This window comes from Neolamprologus multifasciatus, chromosome 22, assembly GCF_963576455.1.
Source record: "Neolamprologus multifasciatus chromosome 22, fNeoMul1.2, whole genome shotgun sequence".
NCBI classification, from domain to species: Eukaryota; Metazoa; Chordata; class Actinopteri; order Cichliformes; family Cichlidae; genus Neolamprologus; species Neolamprologus multifasciatus.
This window is the reverse complement of record NC_140459.1, coordinates 7183136-7208251: the sequence shown is the minus strand read 5'-3', so window position 1 is coordinate 7208251 and position 25116 is coordinate 7183136. Positions and strand designations below refer to the sequence as shown.

The following is a 25116-nucleotide window of genomic DNA, read 5'->3' as shown; positions in this document are numbered from 1 at the left end:
AACATAATTCACTCTGAGCACAATGAAAAAATGATAACCTTTGACTTGATTAAAGCACAAGACCACAAAAAAGAACATGGTTTCATAGATGAAGATTGTGACATTGACTATAATGAGGTGAGTAAGGTAGAGGAAGAGGAGATGAGTTACCCAACAGACTCTGCACTTGGTCAGCAGCTGGATACAGACTCCAGCGGGGGCCGTTTATCCCAGCCAGACAGAACTGGTACCAGTAACCTCACTCAGACAGACTGTGAACAAGACAAAGCTGCACAGACTGAGACAGACCTGGACAGCGGGGCGTCATCAGAGCATGACGGAGAGGATTACAAAGAGAGAGCCTCCTCTCCATCTCAAAGCCCTCTCAACCCTTATGCTGAGGAGGTGGAACATGTGGAGGAAGAGATTGAGCACGATGAAGGGAAATTGAAAGAGGAAGAGGAGTTAGAAACAGAGTGGGATGTGTATGACCAATCTGAGCCGAGTTTGGACAGTAGCGAGGGAGTTCTCATGGATCACTCCCTTGAGCCTCCGCACATGGCTGAAAAAGAAATCGACGATGAATGTATACAGGATGTTGACGTTCAAACTTCCTGTCATGAAGCTCCTGTCCCCTCAGACTTTAAGCCTTCTGTGGCAATAATATTTGACCCAGAGGGGACATCTTTTGGATCAGACACTGAGAACTTAAATGTCCCCACAGATGTAGCTTCAGTACTGGACACATCTGAACTAGCCCCAGATCCAGAAGCCTCACCCAAAATGACTGCTAGGACCCCCAGATCAGACTCTGAGCATACACACTCAGCACCACCTGCCTCTTCACCTCAATCACCTTCTAACACAGACTCTTGTGGCGCATGTTTGGATTCTAAAGACTCTGAAGCTTTTGTAATATCCGATAGTTTTGTTTACCTGGCTGTGTCTGCGCCTTCCCAGTACCCCAGTGACTATCCCCCGTCTCCAATCGAAGACTCAATTCCTCCCAGTCCTATCCCCAAACCACCCTGCTGCCAAGACCCCGAGGAGGAAGAGGGATCCTTTCTTTCGCCTGACAGCTTTGTTTACATGGCAGCACCTGAACGCCCCCAGCCCGGCCCTTCAGATGTTGGCTCAGCCTGTGAGGATACTCAGGAGCAAGACTTGGACTCGTACTCTGAGGGAACCCAGTCCGGGATGGACGGGGTGGAGTTTGTCCTGGGCTCTATGACAGGTGACAGTGACTGGGAGTCGGATGGCTCTGCTCTTGACATTCCTCCCCTCACGAGCAGAGACCAGGCCTGGGACCAACTTGAGCCAGGTCTGCTACAGAGTCTATTTGCACTGACAGAGACGAACCGAGCTCAAGCCTGTGCGCCCCAGGAAGACGAGCGCCCCACAGCTTCACCCGCAGACCCCTGTGTAGAAATAGAACGTGGTTCTGAATCAGAGAATGACTCAACTGCATTACCGTGTTTCAACCCTGATACACAGTCAGAGGTATGCTTTTATTTTGAAAGTTTGACCATCAAGGTGTTTGATTTTTATTTATTTTTTTTGAGTGTTTTGGACTCATACTCTGAGTTGACCCAGGGTAAATCTAGAGTACATAAACTCGTATTGTGCTCGGAGATGACCCATTTACAATAACACATTGTGCTGCTGTGTCATTTAATTGTGCCATTTAGATATCTGGGATTTCGTAAATGCACTAAAACCGATTGATTTGGAACAGACCAGTGTCTATAAATGCCATGCCGACAAAGAGAAAGCATTAAATTAAACTCCTGATTTACTGGTATCAAAATTTACCCTAATAAAAAAGTTTGCCAGCAGAAGATCAAAAGTGTGTTTTTAGCAATGATCCATTAGATGTGGACATGTGAGCACACAGAGGCACAGCGTGGAAAAAGAATTGGGTCAGGTAGCCGAGTGTTGAGAATAACTGATGTAGACATGGCATGGAAAATGTATGTGGAGGGAGGGAGTGGTGGAGAAGTTATGTAGACGCCATAATTAGCTAGTTGTGTTTCAGTAGTAGGGCTTTAAATTATTGCAATATGATGCTAAGGGGGGCGGGGGATGTGCTGCTCATGGGAAACTAGCCTCAGGGCTACTCTGTTTATACCTAAAATATGTGTGTGTTTGGGTGGGGATCCGCACTCGCATGCATTTGATTGATCACCTTTTTATTTGCGGGATGGTCAAGGCCTGCAGGTTACTTGCAGAGCTGATCGCAAATGCAGAGTTGAAAACATCTTCCCCCGAGGCCGTGCTGCTGTTGTGTTTATGCTGCCTGTATATAGAGTACCGAACGCCTGTTTCCCATACAGAGTCAGGGCAGCTGCTCGTATCCCAGCTGTGTGTGTCTGTGTATGTGTGTGTGTTCCCGAGTAACACAGGCCAAAGTTTTCCCCGTTGTTTGAATTATTTGTGAGAAAGGTGCTTGAGGTGTTTTATGAGGGTGTGTTTGTATACAGAGTGAGACCTTTGGGTGACTTGATTGGATTGATTTGATTTCTGAGTTTGTGATCAGAGTTGGAGCACAGGCAAGTTACCGATATGAATTTTTTATAAATGCAGCAAAATTAGCCTGACTTGAAACTCACAGCAGAGGCCTGTCGGTGACTGTAGCGTGCTCATCTTTATCTGCATTCAGTATTCGACTTGTTTTGTCTGTGTCGGGTCTTCTATCTCAGAGGTGTGTATTTATATGGGTTTATGTCATCGTGATGGCACGTTTGACAGCTTGTCCTGCTTTCTAGGTGTCAGCGTCTGGCTTAGATTTGCTTCTCGACTCAGAATTTATTTATTTATTTTTGCTCCTCACGTGTTTTTAAAATGTGCTGCAGTTCTGATAATGAACTGTAGCTGCTTGAACAGGGTAAAGCTGGTTTCAGAGATTAAAGATATTAGCAAATCTATCATATCTCCTTTGAGATGTTTGCATACATGAAGAGAGGCGAGCCGTTCGTACTGTCTGTGTGTGAGTGTATTGCTTATAAAACAAAAATTTTGTCTTGTTTTGGGGAATTTTTCTAACACGCTGACCCTAGCGGTTTAACGTAAGGCAAAAAAGGTAATTACTTCTCATCGCGTACATTATGTATGAGCAATGTGCGGTTTGAGTGGTCGCTGATGCACCTGCTGCCACGCTGACGACGCAGGCTCCCGGTCGTGTTTTATTACATTATATTTTTTATCCAGGTAAACGTTGGCTGCTCTTGGGTAACGGCCGAATTATTGTACCCTGCGTGGGTTTAAGAGTACATTACGCCGTGTATCGGTGAGTGTGTGGTTGGGTGTGTAACTGATTTCTGTGTTATCAGTCCTCGTCTGTTTGTTCTCCCTGCAGTTACAGCTGCTCTGGCCTCAGTTTAATGCAATCAGATGTCATGTTCGCTCCCTCCTCAGATGTAAAACAGGAGAATTACAGCAGGACAGAGCGCTGAGCTCCAGGTGACCTGAAATGACACCAGGCCTGTTGCAGAAGAGGAAAGAAAAGGTTCTGGATGATGCTTTTAAGACAAAAAATGGCAAAACTAGGATTGCCACTCGTCAAGCCAGCATCCTGACTATACTTACCTTTTAAATATTTATGTAGTGTAGAATTTGAAGGCTGTTAAATCTGTATGAGACCTTTTGCAGGTCTGCAATAATTATTTTTACAACTTAGATATACAAAGAGCTCCAATTAAAACTTTCATTCATGAAGGAGATGACTAGAATTTACTTTAGCAGGGTTTTTTTCTGAGAAAATAATTTAAAGATCACTGCACTGATCCTGAACCTCAGTATGCATAGTAGTAACACCCCGCTGCCACGGAAACACTGTGCTGTTTATTGTTTCACAGTAATGACTAATGGACAGCAATCGGGAAATTTGACTCTAGGGTTCTGTTCACGTTCCTGAAAGGTGACCAAAGAGGTTCTTTTCAATGCATGCTTGTGTGTTTTGTATTCAGACTCACACTTCCTCTTCTCAACTGCATGTTGCATGCTTGGATGCATGCTTGGATGCTTTTGTCGCTGAGATAAAGAGGTGAGAGGTAAATACTGCAGCTTTCTGTGAGTGGACTGCCTCTGCCAGCATGGTTGCACAAACAGTGTGTGAAGTTGTCCGGGGAGTATAAACTTAGATATCAGATAAGGATGTGTCAGGGCTAACACTCAAACTGTGGGCTGGACTTTGTTGCTTGTTTTTGACCTCTAAAGTCTTTGTCTTGTTTGCCTCTCGGTGCGTCCACCTCTACTTCTGCTTTTTACTTTTTTCCTCTTCGTTAAACTCGTCTTTTTCACGTCTTTTTTTTTTTCGTGCTCTTTGTTCTTCTTTCTTTATTTCTTCCCTCCCACTTCAATATTCTGCTCTCGTTTAAAACCAGTGCGTACACTTAAACAAACGCCAGTCAATTTTCATGTTAAGTTGCTGATAGAAATTAATTGAAAAGGGATGATGTGACAACCGTGGGGAGGACAGATACCATCAGATGCACTGAAAGAGTTTATCGAGACAAAGGAGCAGGCACAAAAACACAGGCGACAGGGGAGGTAGGGTGGAGGAAGCTTTTGTTTTCACAGGGAAGCACCTTTTAGTGGTACACGAGGGCCTTAGTACAAAGATAAGAGAGCCACGCTGGCAGGCAGACACAAGCAGAAGGTCTTTGGATTAGCATGGAGCTCATTTTAAAGCACAGTGTGTGTATGCGTGTCCCCCAAAACAGACAGACAGACAGATGGAGAAGCTTTGCATGCTGTTTGATGAACTGGAGCGAGGGAACATACAGTACAGACTGGCTGAACGATGGCAGCTTATGCACTGAGTGGCAGTTCTGAAAGAGTTTGTTTCATGGTTAACATTTTGTTGTCTTTGGGTGCTCTCTGCAGACACAGGTTTGAAGTTCTTAAAAGGGTCTTAAATGATTAAAGGCTCACATCAGAGGTAGTCGCTACGGAGTGGATGTAAAAGATGGATGAATGACATCGCTCATTGGTTGATAAACTCTCGTGTTGAAGCCTCAAGTTAAGCTTCATGAGCAGAATGGAATTTGTGAACAAAAAGGAGACTTTTAAGAGTCAATAAATATGTGAAAATGACTCAGCTCTGTGATGTTTTACAGCGTCACGGATGACCGCATCCAACCTTGTGTAATGCTGTGAATGACACTGAGATTAGGGTTGATCTCTTCCCTGAGGAGTGTAGCTACTCGTCTCTGTTGGCTCCTATAAAATCTGATGCTCTAAATCGTTTTCCTTTTATTTAGTTGTGGTGCTTTTGATGTTGAAACGGACCAAGATCCAGATCATCCCTCCCAACAGTGCCATCGCTTGTTGTTGTTGTTGCACGCTGAAGACTGTTTCAAGATGTAGTGCAAAAATCTGAGGAGGGCCTAAATATTTACTCTGGCCTGGGATAAAAAATGTATTTAGACGTGGCAAGAACATGTTGACTCAGGCTAACAGCAACTTGTTTATGACCAAGCTTTATGAGCAAGCTGCACCTATAAACTATAACTCGTTTTGCACAGACACAGCTACGTGTCTGTGCTTGAGTTTTTTGTTAGCACTAGTAAACACACAACAGGACGCATTATTTGGGAGGTAAATGCATTAAAAATGCTCCAAAAAACACAAATATCACAAATACAGTGCAGCCCTAGATTCAAGCCTTAGTGAAATTTAGACTAGAAAGCTTTTAAAAAGATAAAATAAAATAAAAATCCAGACATCCACCATATAGTTGCTGTGAAATGGAAACTGGCTTTAGAGGCCAAAAATGAAGTCTTTAACCAGTGCATAACCATAAGCATTAACTCCGCTTTTGAGTCGGCCTCCAGTGGCCATTAGAGGAACTGCAGTTTTAGCGCTTGCTGGGTTTCGTTCTTCAGTTCTAAAGTTTGCTGGTTTGTAGTCATAAGAGGTTTTTCCCTTTGCTGTGACACACTTCTCTCAGTCCGTACACATCAGTCAAAACACAATCTGAAACATTTGTAACATTTTAGAATTATTATTCTTATTATTTTACACATTGCATATAAATTCTGTTCCGCTAGAAGGAAAGACATCTTTTGTCAGCTTAACGTCTTAATATTTCTTTTGAAATGACTTCTGAAAGGTTCGGTGTGGCGTTAATAAATGGGTCTTAAAAAGATTTGCTGTAGCTTTCAGCTGTTGCTGAAATCAGAACAAGTACAAGATGAAACGGTGGAAACAAACGGGCTGAAGAGGCAGATGTAAAAGCAGAGAGACAGACGAGCAGGAGTAGATCGAGCCAGGTGGCTTAAGGTCTGCAGCTCCTACATTTGTGTTTCAATTGATGTGATAATTCCGGTTGTGAACATCCGCCTCTGGGATAAACCTGCGAAAGACGGAGAAGAGAGGGAGGGGGGATGTGGAGCATTAAAGCAAAAGCAGGGAGGCATTGATCTCCCATTAGAACGGAAGGTAGTTGTGTTTAAAATACATCAATAGTACATCAAATGTTTGCAGTGTTTTTAGTGATTTTTACATATTTTTCCTCCCCCTTTGCCTCATGCTGTGTCACTCCCACCTCTCTCTCTTTCTTTCTGTGATATCAACGAGAAGATAAACTCTTAAAAACACAGAGCACTAAAATCCAGGGAGATTTTTAAAAAGAAACACCAGAGAGGGGAAAAAAAGATGGAAATAATTCAGAATTCCCCCATTTCTTTGTCTCTCAGGGAGTGATTTAGCACCAAAAAATCCACAAATATGCAGAAGATGATTAATCCTGTGAATGAAGTAAATGTTTAAAAATCCCCTCCCCCCTGAACAAAACTGCTGGTTGGACAGTACAGGGGAAGAAAAGGAGTGGGGCGAGGTTTCGGGACTGTGTTTTGAATGCAGTCCACATTTGCATGAGATTTGTATCTGTTTGTTGGTGTTCAAATACAGGTTGGCTGGTTTCAAATGGGATTTATGAACCTATTAGCTCCCTTCATCCCTGTGTCAGAGATTTGCTTAGACCGTGGATTAAAGAAAACCTCACCGACAATACCATTTTCACTTTGTGGTTTAGTGGGGAAACAGATTTCTTCCCCTTCCTCCTTTCTCCTTTTTTCTTGTTCCATTAGAAAGGAGAGAAAGGAGCAAGTGAGGAAGGATAAGGGCTGGAAGACAGGAAGAGAAGGAGAGACGAGAGCTGAGGCAGGAAGAGAAGGGGAAAGGGCGAGAGAGGAGGAGGAGGAGGAAGGATGGGGGTGAAAGAAAAGCAAGTCTGGGCAGTGCTGTCAGGACCAGTTCAGTGTGTGCTCATTTTCTCCTGTTGGTTTTCTCTTTATTGCTCGTGTACGCTTCTTCATCGCACAGCAGGTTCATCTCACCTTCTCTCAAGTTTCAAGCAGTTGTAGCTTCACAGACGCTCTTAAAGAAGATGTTTGTGATTTGACCACCAGCTCTCACAAAGTTTCATAGTAACAGAAATCGGTTATGAAGGGAAGGGCAGATGAAAGGAGAGGGCGCAGTTCAGAGAGCAACTTTAAAGCCTCGATAACAAGTCGGAAAAGCTGAGCAACATCCTGCAGAGCCCAGATCTTTTTAGATACAAGTGCTGTGTGTTATTAATTTCCTTTTTCTTATTTTTGTTTTTGTTCTCTCATGCACGTTTGTAACCGTAATGGTAACAGTTAAAGGAAAGCTGCTGCGTCTCTGTGTGTTAACAGCCAGGATGTCCGCGATCTGAAATTGATGTTCTGGACACATGCCATCGCACAGCTCCAAATCTGAGCCGTGTGTGCGATTGATGCGCCCTGCAGCTACCGTGATGCGAAATTCCACTTCGAGATCCAGTGAGAATATTCCTGCTGGGATCGCGAGTTCTTTCTGCATCCGTGTTGTCAGCGCCACAGTCACATGTTCACAGTGCTCGACTGTGACAGAAATTATAATCGCCATTATTCTTGGTTAGAACTGAGATCATAGTCGTTTAACTTGACTGCTCACTTCAGCAACAACATAAATTTCAGCCCAGTTAATCCAGTGGATGTGTTAAAGTTGTGGGTTTTTGTTTTGTGGTGTTTTGGTCAGGAGGCATGCCCAGAGTAGGGAATGTTTTTGTGCAGAAAAATCAACAGGTGCTGGCAAGCAGGCGATCATTAATAATCCTTTTCCAACATGGATTCTCCTTTGGAAACCATGTTAAAGCTTTTGCTAACCTCTAGGTGACTATTGTTGAACAAAGGCTCTCTTTCCCTCATCATCTCCACGGTGAGTGAGTTTGGGCTTTTAGGGGGGAAAGGGCTGAAAGGGACAAGACAGATTGAGCACATAAGCATTTTTTCTATTTTCTCATTTTCATGGTCATTGGGAGTCATTAAAATCATGATTTCATTAATCTGCTAATCACTAAGTGACAGTATCTGCCTGTGATCTCATGATAGATGTTTCCTTGAGGGCCTGAAAGCATGTTTTTTCAATCAGACTCCAGCTGCGAGCAGTGGGGGTGCACATACAGACAAATAATGTGAACAGTTGTTTTACATGAGAGCTTCTTAAACTGGGTGTGGCTCCCTTGGAGGAAAAAAGTGATGTCAGCTGCTTTCGTTTGAATCAGAACGTGACCACACCGCTCCCACTCGGTTGTGTTGAAGCAGATGCGAGTCTTTGGGTGTCACATTTCTAATATATAAATTATAAATCTTGTATTTTTAGCTTTGATTCTGTTGCTTATTTACTTGTGAATATTTAATGTTAAGCAAGTTTCTTTTATTTATTTATCCTCTTTGAAAGATGCGCTTATCAAACTGTTAACCTTTGAGGCACAGGCCAAATACTTAAATCTGGGAATTGGCTGGTAAATTTCTAAGCATTTCACCAGCTCTTTAAACTGTTGAGATACTGCAAACGGAGCTTTATTTAGCCTCCTGTATCAACACCTCACAACCTTCTCCAGCTTTACTCAGATCCGCCTTCATCCCAATGTTTTATATCGCCTGTCCACGCTGAACTGCGGCTGAAGTGAGAAAGCCAGTGTGGGTTTGCGGTCCAGATGGAGAGTTTGAGTAGGAAGTATGGGAGACGGGAGGAGGAGGCGGCTATGGCGGGGAGAACGAGAGGAAGATGAGAGGAGGTAGAAAGATGAATGATGACATGACGTGAGGAGAAAGGTTGAGTATGGCAGTAAAGCTAAGTAAGATCAGTCGGAGAGTTTGGGTGCATTTTTAATTCTTATTTTTTACTGCATTGCTGGCTGAGGTAGAGAAGAATGACAAGTATGTGGGACATTTTCCAGAGCTCTGGTTTAGTAGATTCAGCTACTCAGAGCTGGCGAGAAAGAGAGCGAGCAGAGAGGGCGGCTGGAGTAGAGGCAGAAAGAAAAAGAGAGAAAAGAAAGAAAAAGGAGGGAGAGCAGACAGAAATGCAAGCGCACACAACCTATAACGTTTTTATATACATCTCTGTGCATGCGTGCGTGTGTGTAGGTGATGAATGGGCGGACTTTCCCTGTTTTTTCCTTTTCTGCTCTCCTCTATCTCAAACACACACACGTCAGGATAAGGCAAAGGGTGGAGCGGGTCACGGTTAAAGTCATTGTTGTTCTGGCCGACAGACTTCCTGTTCCAAGCAGCTATGACGCCCATCACCACAACACAGCTGTGTCCAAACTGGACGGGAATACACACACGAAAACGGCTCATTCATATTTAATCATGCACAGCGACTAATACATGTAGAACACTGTACACACACACATAATTACACACACTGATTAGCACTTCTGCACAAAAAAGAATCCTATAAACACACAGATATGGAAGTACACGCACAAACGCACACGTGCGTGCTGGCATGGACGACTTGTAGTTTGATGCCATATTTAAACCAGATGAGCAGAAACCTGTAAAGCCTTTGATTATGACCAACTGCAGCTCAACAACTTCCAGTCCAGCTACAACAGCGAGTCTGTAAACGTCTCCAGCACATCATAAATCTGGGTGTAAGGATTTCAAAGCTTTAGACTTCAACAAATCATGTCCTGAATGGTAATGAAGGATTTGCAAAATGAAGCATTCTTCTTCTCTGGATTTATTTTTCATCATAAATTTAAAAGCCTAAAGAAAATTCACTCTTTAGTTCCACATTTTATCGCATTAAAAAAAACATTACTTAGCAGAATGCGGATATCTGAAGATAACCTTTAAGCAATAGTATCCGGACTTAATCTTTCAAAGTAAGTAAGAAAAGGTTGCCATGTGTCATAAAACCTCCGAACCGAACCTTTTACAGTGTAGCGGATCTTTTCCAGCTGAGTATAGTACATGACATCCTTAACCCATTGCCCATATACAGGTGGAAGTGTCTCTTTCCATTTCAATAATATCATTCTACGGGCCAAAAGAGTGCAAAAGGCCAGAAGAGAGTGTGATTTGGAAAGACTGGCATCACAAGGCGTCACCCCAAAAATAGCTATAAACGGGCAGGGTGCAATTGGAACACCAAATATAATAATGGATTGGATTTATATAGCGCTTTTCAAGGCACCCAAAGCGCTTTACAATGCCCTTATTCATTCACTCTCACATTCACACACTGGTGGAGGCAGCTACGGTTGTAGCCACAGCTGCCCTGGGGCAGACTGACAGAGGCGAGGCTGCCATATCGCACCATCGGCCCCTCTGGCCATCACCAGTAGGCGGGAGGGTAAGGTGTCTTACCCAAGGACACAACGACCAGGACAGAGAGCCTGGGGATCGAACCGGCGACCTTCCGGTTACAGATACGCTTCCCAACCTCCTGAGCCACAGTTGTTGTGTATGTTGGACATGGTTTCAAATATGCTTTTCCAAAAGCTACCCAGTTTTGGACATGCCCAGAACATGTGAAATAGGGAAGCGGGCTCTCGTTTGCACCGGTCACATGTGGGGTCAAACCCATCGTTGATTTTGCTCAGTCTAGTTTTAGACCAATGGAGACGGTGAACCACTTATCTGAAGATAACCTTTGATTATTCTTAGTGAATCTAATAGAAAAGCTTTGAATAGAAATCTGTGGAAAGTTCAGTTTTCTGACCTTTCACCTGTTCACTGTCACCTGACTTTAAATCGATGAATGCAGGATTGTTTTGCATCTCACAATTTTACAAAAACACAACATATCTAACATTTCATAGTGAAAATAATGACCCATTTATCTAACACAGTATTACGTTATTACTTTGGTAACACTTTCAGCTGTGAATGCTCCCAATCTGTGGTGGCATTTCCCTGAAACCCAAACCTTTATTTTCCCATTTTCTCCTCTCACTCACTTTAAGTGAGCCCCCCCCCCCCCCCCCCCCCCTCAGTGTTTAAAACCAGCTATTTTCCCTCAGGCATTGGATTTACCACAGTCTTGTGTATGTGTGGCCTTATGTGCACATCTGGTTATTGTGTGTGTGTCTCTTTGTGTGGCCATTGGGGTTTGGCTGCAGTAGCATCACAAACCACCACCACCAGACCTAATTCTCCCTTTTTGGATCAATTCTAAATGTCAGGACTTCTCGAATGTTTTCACGACAGCCCCCTCCTCCCCGCCCCTCAGCCCGGCATTACTGTCATGGATTCCCATTTGATGGGATTTCATCCCAGAGGCAGCCAAGAAGATTTCCTTTGTGGTGGTTTGCAGCGTTCCCACTGGTCAGAAACTTGGTGGAATACTGTGAAATTTTCGACCTTGTCTTGCGGATTTGGCAAATTGTTGGATATAACAGGATGGTTTACTGGAATTTAGCAGAATGTCATTCTTTTTGACCTGACATTTTATTGCATTAGGTCGTGGTTTGAGGCTATTTTTCTTCACAGTAAGGCTGCAGCGAAAACTGTTTACCCCTCTAGAAAAACAGCAGTAATAAACCAAACAGGAACAAGAATTTATAGGTCTGGGAAGAACTCCAGATTCTGGAATGCGGAAATTATAGTCAAGAAGTCACACAGGTTTGTCATGTGATGTTTTTGTGGGGCCTTTGAAAGAAATGTAGGATATGAAAAACGCCCATCACAGTTATCACGGGACATAATAATATTAGATTGTCAATATACGGTTTCAAAAATCGAATATATTTTATTTTTCCCAAGTTCGAGATAAATAACTTGCAGATTAATACCGCTCAGTTTACTACTGACACCTTAGCTGCTGGAGAGCTTTGCAGTTTTCCATCGGTGAGCCAAATGGGACCCGTCACCGCTGCAGAATGTGTTTGCTTACAGCCGTGACACAGTTTTACTCTGAGAGAGGGAGACTGACTTATTGGCTATCGCTCAGTCTTTTTCGGCCTGGGAAGTCAAGTCTGGTTGTCTTTAGTGTCGGATGGCTGCCTCTATTGTCATCACAAGATGGCTCCGGCCCTCCACTGTGACGTGCATGCGTGATTAATGTGGCCAGACAGGCAAAGTTGTGTGTGTATGTTTTATAAACGTGTGTTGGTGTAGGTCTGCCTGCCTGTTTGCGTGTGGATTTAAGGGTGTGAGCGAGTGAGGGCTGTGTGCACCCATACGGTACAGTTTGTGTGTGTGTTGTCAACTCAGCCTTTTCCAGCCATCCTGTTACTCGTCTAAACCTCTAATCCTCGTAATCCCCCCCTCACCCCTCCTTTTTTTTCTCCTCCTCCCTCCACCCTCGTTTTTCCAGTTCCCTTCCTGTCTCCCACTCCTCTCTATCCAGTATATCCACTTCTATATGTAGGCACATAAAGTGGGACGGTTCACTTCCAATTGTTGTCGTGCAGATTGAGTATGTGGTGTATTTTTGGCTGCAGACTGCTGCTGAACTGTGTGTTTAAATAAACAGTTGAAACTCTTTCCTTCCTTCTGCATTTTTTTGTTTTCTTTTTTAATAATTCATGGATGGAGTAAGTCAGTCAAACAGTCAGTGACAAACCCCTTTCTTTCTCTTCCTTCTCCTCTCAGGCTGTGGAGAGAGAGCAGGTAGACAGCATTCAGCCAAAGCTGCAGCACGTCAACGCAGTGGGTCAAGGTCTCATCCAGAGCGCCGCCAAACACACCGACACCCAGGCGCTGGAGCACGACCTGGAGACCACCAACCTCCAATGGAACTCACTCAACAAGCGGGTACGGCTCTAGAAAAGATCCAGCGATGGTCAAAACCATCAGGATCAGGCAGGGAAAACAGATAATAGGCCAAAATCAGCAGCGTAATCACTGTAAGCACTCAGCCTTGGAGATGGTTTAAAGGTAAAACCAAATATTTAAAGCTCACTGGTGCATCTGTATTGGTCTCAGCAAAGATTTTTAATTTTCACTGTCTTCTGCATCACATCAAAGACTAAGAAAATTAAGAGTTATAACGTTGTCCTTTTTACTGTAGCTGCAGTGGCAGCTTGTTGTTATACTTCTCTATATATATTTACCCGTATATGTAAAAGATGGATGTAGACAGTCACAGATTTTCTTTTGATTTCTTAAGTTTGGCATTTTCAGCAGCGCTGTTTGGGGGTTTTTGGAGCCAGATGTTATCATAGTTTGCCGAGAGGGTGAAATGAATGAAGCTTTGTTAGAAAGCTGCCTCCATATTCTGTGCAAACTGGTGACAAAGATGTTAAAAGAATTTCTCACTTCATGCACTGTGTGTTTCTATAAATAACCACACAGCAGTGAAAACTGTTTTTAGAGTGAATTTCATTCAAAATGCTCCAAAAGGCACCAAGAAACAAACGTGCGGTCCAGTTCATGGCTCCAGATATCTGAGGTGAAGGGTACCAGCTGGCAGTTTACTCAGAATCCACCTGACAAGTGGACGAGTCTGTATTAAGCAAACTCGTCATACGTCTCACTATTCTTTAAATCTGTTAGTTATTTTTTAACATAACTATTTCTTCTCTTTAATTCTGCATTTTTACATGAAAGTCTTTAAGGATTGACTTCCTTTGGAGCTTATTGGCTCTTTCTTTATCCCAAGATATAACCTCTTGACTCTATTAAACCTACGAATCACTTTTGTTATTCACAATCATCTCTGCTGTCCTCAGGTGGCAGAGCGGATCGCCCAGCTGCAGGAGGCCCTGCTGCATTGTGGGAAATTCCAGGATGCTCTGGAGCCGTTGCTCAGCTGGCTGAGCGACACAGAGGAGCTGGTAGCGAATCAGAAGCCTCCATCGGCCGAGTACCGCGTGGTCAAGGCCCAGATCCAAGAGCAAAAGGTACGAGAGGGATGAGAGAGGAGGGAAAATATGAAGAACAGTTTCAGTGTAAAGTAAAGCAGCACAAGTATCAGTGAACTGCTTTAGGTCATAAGTGAGGCTTTCATTCCGCGTCTGCTTTGATTTTAAATTTCACAGATTTAAAGCAGCATTATTTATGCTATTCAGATGTCCTCAGTGTCCTTCATCCTCAAACAACCTCAAAAAGTTATTTGAATGACGAGCGCATGCACACAAACACACGTACACTCGGTCAATGGTCCGTCTGACTGGCATCCAAATGGCCCCAGCTGACCGTCTGCCAGCGAGACTGGCATAAAAACACACATTTGTGCACACATGGTGGAGTTGTATTGTTTTCAGAGACACAGTCAGACTCCTTCCCCTGTTTATCCTACATACATTTCCTGTGTTTGTGCACATATGGGGCCGTAGTCTCAGCCGGCGATCAATCTCATGTGTTTACCTCCGTGACGGAGAGTCACGTCAGCTGCAGGGGGGTGCGTTCTGAAGCCGAGCTGTCAGCAGAGGTTCAAAGCAGGGAGAGTGGGGCTGATATCTAAGCAGGAAGGAAGTAACGATGAGAGACGTCGTTTCTTAATGTGCAAACAGTCCGATCAAAGGTGACAACAGCCTTTGTTAATGTTTAACAGTTTAGATAGAAAAGATATCGGCCAACCTGCACCATCTGACAAATTGATTTTATTAAAAAAGGAGACTTTCTCTGATTCCCTTCACTCCTTTCACGCCTCAGACACATTAGCGCAGACTTACATGCTTTGTTGAGGCATATTATTTGATTTTAGTCACGCTTGTAAACACCCCGCCCTTTGACAAACATGGACAGATTAGCTTTCAAGTTCTGATTTGAAAATGAGAGCCTGTTGACAGATGTAATTACTATCAAGTTTAATTAGGTAGTGTTATTGAGCAGATAAACAGATGAAGTCTAATGCGTAAGCTCAAATGCCAACTTCATTGTCGTGTTCAGTTTTTGTTTGAATCAGGTGTTACTTAACTTTACGATCCATTTCCAGACTCCACTGCTGTTGAAATGCGATCTATTATTTCGTTCATACTCCAAACTTCGCTAAGTGTGTGTTCCTGTCCTTCAGCTCCTCCAGAGATTGTTAGATGACCGCAGACCGACAGTGGAAATGATCCAGGCTGAAGGAGAGAGGATTGCAGCAACAGCAGACTCTCAGGACCGAGAGAAGATCCAGACCCAGCTGCAGAGTCTAGCAGAGAGATGGTCTGACCTGCTGGACAAGGCCAGCGGCAGGTAAAGCCCCTCACAGCTAAGGTGGCCCAAAGTGGGATTTACACTCTTTGCTGGTGACAGAAAGATGCTCTCATGCGGTCTTCTGAAAAGCCAGATCTGCGTATCCTGATTTGGGTGACGATACACTTAAGTGCTGATTTGCTGAACAGAAAAGTATGCAAGAAGCACAAACACTGGCAGCAGTTTTCATTAGTTTTAATGCTCGTTTTCAAGAGTTGTCCACATATCTTCAACGCGGTGCTCTGATTAGTCCACATAAAACATGCAGATATGGGTCTGCTTTGCTTTGCACCTACAAAATACCTGAGAGCTACTGTACCAGGTTCTGTGAGAAGAACCCAGGTCCAAGCTCTGATGGTGTTTTCTGTTTTTAGTCCCCTTCAGCGCTGTCAATGCTAAAGTCTAAATCTTTATCCTTTTAAAAGAAAAAAGCAGCAGAGATGATTTATGAGTTAAGATGTTCCTTGCTGCGTGTAACGTTGTGACTTAAGTCTACCTCAACATCATGTTATCTCTGTGTGGCTCCATCGAACACCTCTGTCCCTGAAGAAATGTTGGAATCATTACTTTTGGTTTCTGTGGTGTAATTTTAGAGGTTCTTTTGTTCACCAGGGAAATGATACACATAAATACACAACACACAAAGCACAGCTAAGAGGTTTGATACCTCTGACGTGTCTGCTCGTGAAAAGTAGAGGAGTCATAATGTATAATGTTACTACACATTCATGCCCGGCTGCAAGCTGTAGCAGATGATAGAAGAATCTCTGACATGTCTCTGGAGTTTATTACAGCGTCTTTCTTGAACACACACACACACACACACACTCACACACACACACTCACACACACACTCACACACACAGTGTTGCTTTCTGTACAAACACGCGATAAGCTTTTCTTGGCAATGACTCTCACTTATCTGCGCACAAAAGTCGTGCTTTCTTACCACTTTGCAAATCCTCCCTCTGCCTCAGTCAAGCTACAGTAATCTGTTTTATCTTTTCATGAAATACTTTTAAGCTGAATTATTTATGAGAAACATTTAATAAACAAAGATATAACCACTTTATGACAAACATCCAATCTGTCAGTGACACAAAAAACTAATTGTGAAAGCAATAAAGAGACCCCTCTCCTCCTGCCGCTCCTCCTCTTCATCATGGATTTTTCTCCCCTCTCGTCTCTCAGACAAAGGCAGTTGGAGGAGCTGCAGGTTTTGGCTCTTCAGTTCCACGAAGCCCTCGAGCCACTCGGGGAATGGCTGAGCACCACGGAGAGACGCCTAAGCTCTGCTGAGCCTATGGGAACCCAGACGGCAAAGATCACCCAGCAGATCGTCAAACACAAGGTACCGTTTACCCCCAGAGACCCGATTAGGGTAAGACGCTGACTTGCATTTAGATTTTCACTCCCCGTGTGTCGAGGGAAAAGACGACGCATCCATCCGGACGAGCAGAGTCGGCGATCTTCATTTTGAAAATCATGAAAAATACATCCTAGAACCACAAAGCACTAATTTACAATCAAAACATGACCTCCTATGAGTTTCCTTTTTTTGGTTTTTATTTCAGTGGTGTCAAGTTTTTTCTCTTTAAGTCATTCAGTCATCCATTGATGTTTGTCAGTTATGATTTTATCATCTGCATGCTCATATTTTAAGTTTTTATCCATGTTCTTTGTGTTTCTTTTCTTTGTTCACTTCCCTTCACTTCAAAAACACTCTCTCTCTCACACACACAAACACACACGCACACCTTCACTTCCCAGGCGCTCCAAGATGACGTGTCTTCCCGGGAAGCCGAGGTTGACCACCTCGAGTCGCTGAGCCAATCGCTGAGCCCGCTCAGCTGCGCGGCTGATCGCGATTGGTTAAGCGAACGTGTGGGATCGGTGAGGTCTGGTCACTCAGAGCTTGGCGATTGGTGCTCCGGGCGGGCGGGCCTGCTGGAGCAGGCACTGGCCAACGCTCAGCTGTTTGGGGAGGACGAGGTAGAGGTGCTGAACTGGCTGGCGGAGGTGGCTCAGAGGCTGGCTCAGGTCTCTGTACAGAGCTATCAGCCCCAGGTGCTGGCCGAGCAGCACAAACACACTCTGGTACGACTTGATGAACACACGCTGAGTGTCACTAGAAGCGCTTCATCTCCTTAAAACTCAAGAACTTAGTAACTCTGTCTCTGAGAGAGCTGCACAAATAAGATCCCTTCAGTAAGATAACAGTTTGTGTCATGGGCGTTAAACACTTTCAGTTACACATTTTCCAAAATCACAACAATTTATACTATAAAAAAATATGAATATTTAAAGTGGATCTATTATGTTTATGTTTTCAGCTCCACATGTTTATTATTGGACTCTGCCAGAGTAGCTTTGTGTAATTGACAGTTTAAAATAATCTTTATTTATCCCGTACTAAGCCCTGGTGTAGCCCCTCAGTTCATCCGCTATAAAAGACCTCATATCCACTCCTCTCCCTTTAAGCCACGTTGCATCTTACTCGCTGCCCCTCACAAACAAAAGGTTTCAAGCAGGCGGGTCGGGTGAATAGTAGTGTTCACATGTGACGATGTTAAGGACAGTCTCACTCTGTGACTGTCTGAAATGGAGCGTTTAGAGCTTAAGTGGGTCAGACCAGTGCAGCTGCCCTTCTATCAGTGTCAAAACATTTAATTAATTATTTTAATTTCATTTCATGTTTATCCATTATTTACCTACTTTGGTGTTGTGTCAATGAGGAAAAGCTGCAAAACCTATGACAATAAAGTTAAAAGTTTAAAATTGATTAACTACTTCATGTTTTCCAGTTTTTGAGCCGATTCTGGCCCCTGGGCCTTATGTTTGACACCCCTGGTTTAGAGTTTGAAGGACTACATTGACCTCTTAGGTCATTTATAATATGAGCGTCCATCACTGTAAGAGTACAAGTATGACAGATCCTAACCATAATAGGTCTCCTTTAAGGACCGAGAAGTCTGAACCAGAGCTAAACTGATTTAAATCAAGTGTAATAAACATTATAAACAGAGTTTCAGTGAATATAATAAAACTTGGAAGCTGTTTTATTTCTTACATTTTTCCAGTAAGTCTTTGGCTGCAAAAATAAAACAGTTAGTGTTCATTTTCACTCCTTTTATTCTCTCAGGCTCTGAATGAAGAGATCTTGAGCAGGAAGAAAACCGTGGACCAGGCCATCAAGAATGGACAAGCTCTACTCAAACAGACCACAGGTGATCGCTCACATCTTTGTGAATCTTCTCAGGAGTTTCTTCCTTTTTTGGCTTGTACTTAAAAGTGTTGGTCTGGTGTCGGGTTGTGCGTTAAATCTGCCAAAGGATAAAGAAACTCTTAAATCAGTGTTTTTTACGGATGCAGAAAGTCCAGGCTTGGGGAGAGACTCGCATCCAAACCACATATTTTTTGATCAGCAGTGAACCAAACTGTAACATCTGTTTTTGTTTATCTTGGTATATCTTGATATTAGCCATGCTGACTGCTTCCCCTTTAGTGAGTTGATTGTTGGTCTACCCATGACTGCATTTTGTGTTTTTATTGTCATATTTAGGCCGTTAGACAAATGTTGTGGCCATAAAAGGAGCGCCAAGCTGTCAAACTGAGGATCCTGTGAGATTTTACAGAATACATCGATTTTTTTTTATTTTTTAGATTGAACAAGTTTGTGTGTCTCACTAAAGATTCTACAGAGATAATATGCTCTGTTGTAATGAAGGAGATCATATTTTTATACACTCTGCACATGGTTTGTTGACGTATCCTGATTGAACCCAGTTACCTGACCTCTGCGTCGTCCTGCAGGTGAGGAGGTCCTCCTGATTCAGGAGAAGCTCGACGGCATCAAGTCTCGCTACGCCGAGATGACGGCCGGCAGCAGTAAAGCCCTCCGGACCCTGGAGCAGGCCCTGCAGCTGTCCACGCGATTCGCCAGCGCCCACGACGATCTCAACCAGTGGCTGGACGGTGTGGAGACTGAGCTTAACACTGTCGAGCCCGACGCCTCACCCGCCTACCAGGAGAGACAAAAGGTGGGAGGAGTCGGGGTGTAGTTACGATTCTTATTCTTTTAAAATTTCAGATTTAAACGGCAGCATTCTTCTTTTTTGTTAATTGTGTTTTTATGGATGTTGTAAACTGTTTCCGTTTAGCCAAAATAACATAAAAATAATCGTGTGCAAACATGAAGACCGCAGAAGGGATTAAAGGCAGCTTAACTGGTTTTCTTAAGTTAAATATTTAGACATGATGATCTAATGTTTGTGCTTCAGTTTTTCACACGAGAATCACAGGTTCCTGTGTATTTGTTCCTCTGCCAATAAGCGAGTGGGTCAAATATTTGTGTTTGGAGTATCGCTGTAACACTGCATGCATCAGTTGCAGGCATTCTTATGTGCACACTGATTTTCATTTTCTCCAGAATCTGCTTTAAAACAGGCTACGATGATGCATCGTCATCTTTTTTTAATATGTGATCAGCTTTTGTGCTTTTTAGTAACCAGTGCGCTGCTCAGTCAACCACATTTTACAGCTTTTAAAGATCATTTTTTAACATTTTCATAATAAATAAATTGTACAAAATGTCTGAAAAGCTCATTTAACTCCTGTCTGTAATGACATTTTCAGCCTTTCCAATCTCAAGCTACCCACAGCTGAGTTACCATAGAAACATTGATTTCTGGGAGCTTCATAACAGTTTGTAAAAGCTATTGAAAGGATTATTGCCATTTAATTTGTTCCAGTTTTTTCACTCTTCGGTGACATTTTCAGGGTTCTCATTTTGACTCAAGCAGCAGAAAAAAACAGATGATACACTCGAGGCCATTTAGACAAGCTTATTTCAGCTTTACGTTGATGCATGTGCTCATATTAAAGAATTGATGTAGGAAATATTTCTGCTTTTTGGCAGATTGTGCTCGATAAAACTAAAAGTTTCACTGTTGCAGGAGTTGAAGAAAGTGTCAGCTGAGAAGCGTCTGGTGTTGGATACAGTGAACGAGGTGGGCAGCGCTCTGCTGGATTTAGTGCCTTGGCGAGCCCGGGAAGGCCTGGACCGCCTCGTCGCAGACGCCAACCAGCGCTACCGACAGGCTGATGAAACCATCACTCAGCGGGTTCAACTGGTACAAGCTGCCATCCAGAGGTCGCAGCAGGTACTGCAAGTAGTTTAATAAGTCTAAATTTTCATTCTATTTTTTACTTTGATTGGTTAAAATGGCTGAACGCTAACTCCTCCCTTCAGTATGAAGAGGCCGTGGATGCAGAGCTGGCCTGGGTTGGGGAGACGGAGCGCAAACTGGCATCTCTGGGGCCGCTGAGTCTGGAGCCTGACGTGACCGTGGCCCAACTGCAAGTGCAGAGGGCGTTCAACATTGACATCATCCGACACAAAGACACAGTAGATCAGCTCCTCAGCACCAGAGACGACATCTTAGAAGCATGCAGTGATGCTCAGAAGGATGCACTCATGGTAAGATGCTCACAGACACAGTTCTGGGCGTATTGAGTGAACGGGAAGGAAAGTGAGAAGCTTCAAGAAGTGCAACAGAAATAAACTCTTATATCTGAATCGTCATCCTCTTCCTCAGCTCAAGACGGGCTCTTTGAGCGCTCGTTATGATGCAGTGAGTCAGAGCCACAGCGAGCGGTTCTCAGCTCTGGAGCAGGCCCAGGTTCTTGTGGCTCGGTTCTGGGAAACCTACGAGGAACTGGAGCCGTGGCTGGGTGAAACTGAGACCCTCATCGTCCAGCTTCCACCACCAGCTATTGACACAGATGCTCTCCGCCTGCAGCAGGACCAGATGAGAGTAAGCGAAGACCTTGAATATCATAACCTGGTTGTGCTTTTCTGATTGAAATAAATGCTCACTATCTGTGTTTTTAATTTCCTCTCCAGCTGCTCAGGGAGTCCATAGCAGAACACAAGCCACACATCGACAAGCTGCTGAAAATCGGACCTCAGCTGGCCGAGCTCAGCCTGCAGGAGGGTGCGAGTGTGACGCAGCGCTACGCAGATGCCGAGAAACGGTACCAGGCCATCAAAGAGGAGGTCAAAGGTCGTGCTACAGCATTAGATGAGGCGGTGTCCCAGTCTGCACAGGTATGGAGGATAAACTAAATGTTTGGGCATTTTTGCTTCAGCTGCAGACCTAGGTCTAATAATTTTAGTAAACTGTGCCAAATCTGTGTAGCTACACCAGTGTGGCCTTCAGCACAGATAAAAGAAGTGCTTTTGAGCCCAGGTCTGTTTAGAGCTTTAATGCAGTGTCTGCAGCCCGCAACTAAATGAGTACGTCTGACATGATAACAGCATGAGATGTATGCAAGTGTGTTTTTGTGTCTAATGCCTGCTCTACACTAGATGATACACGATTTGATGGAGATACATTTACTTACACGTGCAGTTAAAGCTACATTTTATTTTAGTCGTTTTCAGGTTTCTTTGAATTTTTTTTTGTTGTTTAGTCAAAGTGGCTTCATGTAACTGTTTCATCATACATTCATAGCAAAACATCATTTTTTGTGCCATATTTCATCTTCTTATCAAGTAGATCTTCTTTATAGACGTTTAACTTTTTCTTTGCATTTTATTTCACGAGACATCACTGAATCACGGGTGTTGCTGCCCTCGATGTATCAGTTTGTACCGTTTGCATGACTCTGATTTAACTCATTGTTTCTCCACCCTCTTCAAACCAATCCACATGTGGCTCCCCTCTCTCCCTCCACCCGCACTGTCCACCACTTTCTTCTCATCCCTCACTCCAAACTACACCTCCTTGTCTCTCCCTCCTTCATCCTTAACCTTATGTTCACCTCTCATCCTTGCAACCCCCATCCCTTCCTCCATCCCATCCCTTGTTCATTGTGGATGTGCTGTGTGTGTTGCCCCTCACCACCATTTTCTCCACGGTCACTGCTCACTGCAATCACCCAGCTGGTAGAGGTAAGACCCCTGACTGACATGAAACCGACACTCAGGGTGTGTTTGGGCCACATGATTGGATCAAATAACAAAAAATGAATCAATACAAAAACAATAAAACTTTCACAAATCAAGTGCTAATCATTGAGCTTTCTTTTTATTTCACATTTGCTGGATGAAAGCTGTTATTGATTTTTTTTAAATAAATGATTAAAGTTCAGTATTGAAAGTAATCGTTTATTCACTGGAAAATTAACTTGAATTGATTTGTGTCAGCTACATTTTTATTGATTGAAACATTCATAAGAATCATGTTGTTTCTCACCCTGAGTGACCAAAACATTGAATCAGATCAGTCCCTTTGGTTTATGATTGCAAACTTGAATAAAGCCGCGTCTACACCAGGCTTGATTTAAGTCCTAGAGGTCCTTCTGTATCACGTAGCGCTCTCCTCGTGGTTAGATGAGATTTGTTTTGTCATAATCAAGCAGTTTCCCTCTAGAAAGATTATCCTCTTAGGAATTGAACCACGAGTTCTTTCTTCTGTAACACGTCTGCTACATTTATAGTTCCCTTTTGTGTGGTGCGTTTGAGTCCCGCGTTGTCATAGTTACATAAACTGGCTGGCTTGTTGAAAGTGAAGAAGCGATATTTTATTCAATTTTCTCTTGAAATCTGAAATGAAATTATAATAAAAATTATAAATAAAAAAAGTTTGTGCGGTCTGCCACAGATGGCTGCCCACCTACGCGATATCTCAGTATTTTCTCACTTTCAACATGTCGCCCAGCTATCAAACTCAAATTCTCTCCTCTGTCAAAACGTCGTCTTACACGTCTCCTTTTGCTCTCAGTTTCACGACAAGATGGACCCACTGTTGGAGACTCTGGAGGGGGCGGTGCAGCGGCTTCGGCAGCCTCCCCCCGTGGCTGCAGAGGTGGAGAAGATCAGGGAGCAGCTGGCAGAGCACCGAGCCCAGGGACTGGAGCTGGACAAACTGCTGCCAAGCTTCTCCGCCCTCTGCGCCCGCGGCGAGGAGCTCATCGGCCGAGCGGCTCATGACGACCCTGCTGCTCAGGGTGAGTGACTCGAGGATGAAGCTGTCTGTCAGTGACAGCTTCACAATGTGCAGACATAAAAGAAGCAGGCAGGTCACAAAGTTGTATTTGTTATTTGTCGCGTATTCTGCATCCAGCGATGAGGGGCTGGATTAACTGATTTCACGACATCTTGTTTATGGAGGACTAAAACTGCCAAAATCATAAATAAACAATCAATTCACACACACAAAATTTTTATAGATAGATAGATATAGATAAATGATATGATTTGAATTGAACTGAATAAATAAAAAGTTTTTTATAGAGGGAGGGAGAGAGAGAGATCTGTATATGATATGATTTGAATTGAATAAATAAACAGACTGAAATGTAATTTAATTAATTCAGAAGAAAAAAATCAGTTTGACATTTTACAAATGCCTATATTTTAATTCAATTATAATTGCATTATTAAGGATTTAATGTCATATTAATGATTATACTGAATTAGTCATTTAGTTTTAATTTGGCAGTGTCAATCCTCCATATACTGGCTAATAAACAAGCTACAAACTGAACAGTGCAGCTCTGAAACCTTTTACTGGAAATGGAAAATTCAGGCTCTCACTGGAACAAAACATTTCCCTGACTAAGAGTACAGGGCATCAAAATTCGGAGTGGTTCAGAACAGAGAGGCTTCTGTAATCTTTGTAAAAAACATTACAATCTTATTGTGGGCTCCAGTCCAGTAAGTTCACTAGCTGAAGAGAGTGAGTCTCTAATTGTCACCAGGTCAGTTCGCAAACCTCATCAAATCTTAAAAAGAAAAGGAAAAGAGGAGAACCAGCAGTGACGTTCTGCTCAGCACATTGTGAGACAGAACACACACATCTTTGTTGTGTTGGCCTTTCTGCTTTGATGCCCTGCAGCCCTCCTCAACATGAAAGGCCTCACTGTGCACTGGTAGTGGGAGTGAATAGACCAAACATACCAGTGCAGTACATGAGATGTCAGAATCCAAACTAATATGACATATGAAACTGATACCAGACTGCATTGTGTGACCTAAGAAGTGTTTCCCAGTCTGACCAGCAGCATTTCTGTATGAACCTCTTTAAAATGTCACTCCCCTCTTTTCCTGTTTTCATGCAGCTGTCCGTTCCCGCCTCCTCCGCCTGCGCTCTCTATGGGATGAGATCCGGCAGCGTGCTGAAGAGAGAGAGGGGAAACTCAATGATGTCTTGGACCTGGCTGGGAAATTCTGGGCCGACGTGGCGGCGCTACTGAGCACGCTCCGAGACTCCCAAGATATCGTGAAAGACCTGGAGGATCCCGGAGTGGACCCATCGCTCATCAAACAACAGATTGAGGCTGCTGAGGTATGGAGGAGGCAGAAACATGCTTCGAGAAGATGAAAGAGTTCATCAGCAGCTGAAATGTTTGTTTTTGTCTTTGTCCTCCACATTTTTATGCTAAACGAGTCATTACGATGTCCCTCTGTGCATGTGCTAGGCCATCAAGGCAGAGACGGATGGCCTGAGGGAAGAGCTGGAGTTTGTCAGGACCCTCGGAGCTGACCTCATCTTCGCTTGTGGAGAAACTGAGAAGCCTGAAGTCAAGAAGACCATAGATGAGGTTAGAAATCACAATTTCCTCTGAGATTAATAAAGTATATCTGATTCTTAAACCAGGATCACGTTGTTGTGAAAAAGTGACCATTTCCTTCTGAAAC

The 25116-nt window shown here is 43.5% G+C and overlaps 1 protein-coding gene across 4 annotated transcripts in view; it reads left to right on the top strand.

Moving 5' to 3' along the window:
* macf1a (microtubule actin crosslinking factor 1a) overlaps window positions 1-25116 on the top strand; it is a 118918-nt gene that overhangs the window by 73987 nt on the left and 19815 nt on the right. For 2 of the 4 annotated variants that reach the window (XM_085148436.1, XM_085148437.1), the window contains 14 exons: window positions 12879-13040; window positions 13958-14128; window positions 15244-15410; window positions 16602-16761; window positions 17181-17507; window positions 18553-18637; window positions 19224-19450; window positions 20366-20572; window positions 20662-20889; window positions 21008-21226; window positions 21316-21519; window positions 23198-23423; window positions 24537-24763; window positions 24897-25019. In XM_085148436.1, the coding sequence (XP_085004562.1) occupies window positions 12879-13040; window positions 13958-14128; window positions 15244-15410; window positions 16602-16761; window positions 17181-17507; window positions 18553-18637; window positions 19224-19450; window positions 20366-20572; window positions 20662-20889; window positions 21008-21226; window positions 21316-21519; window positions 23198-23423; window positions 24537-24763; window positions 24897-25019 (2733 nt within the window). Of the gene's footprint in view, window positions 1-12878; window positions 13041-13957; window positions 14129-15243; window positions 15411-16601; window positions 16762-17180; window positions 17508-18552; window positions 18638-19223; window positions 19451-20365; window positions 20573-20661; window positions 20890-21007; window positions 21227-21315; window positions 21520-22356; window positions 22366-23197; window positions 23424-24536; window positions 24764-24896; window positions 25020-25116 lie in introns of all 4 variants that reach the window. The other 2 variants (XM_085148439.1, XM_085148438.1) reach the window with 2 other exon arrangements.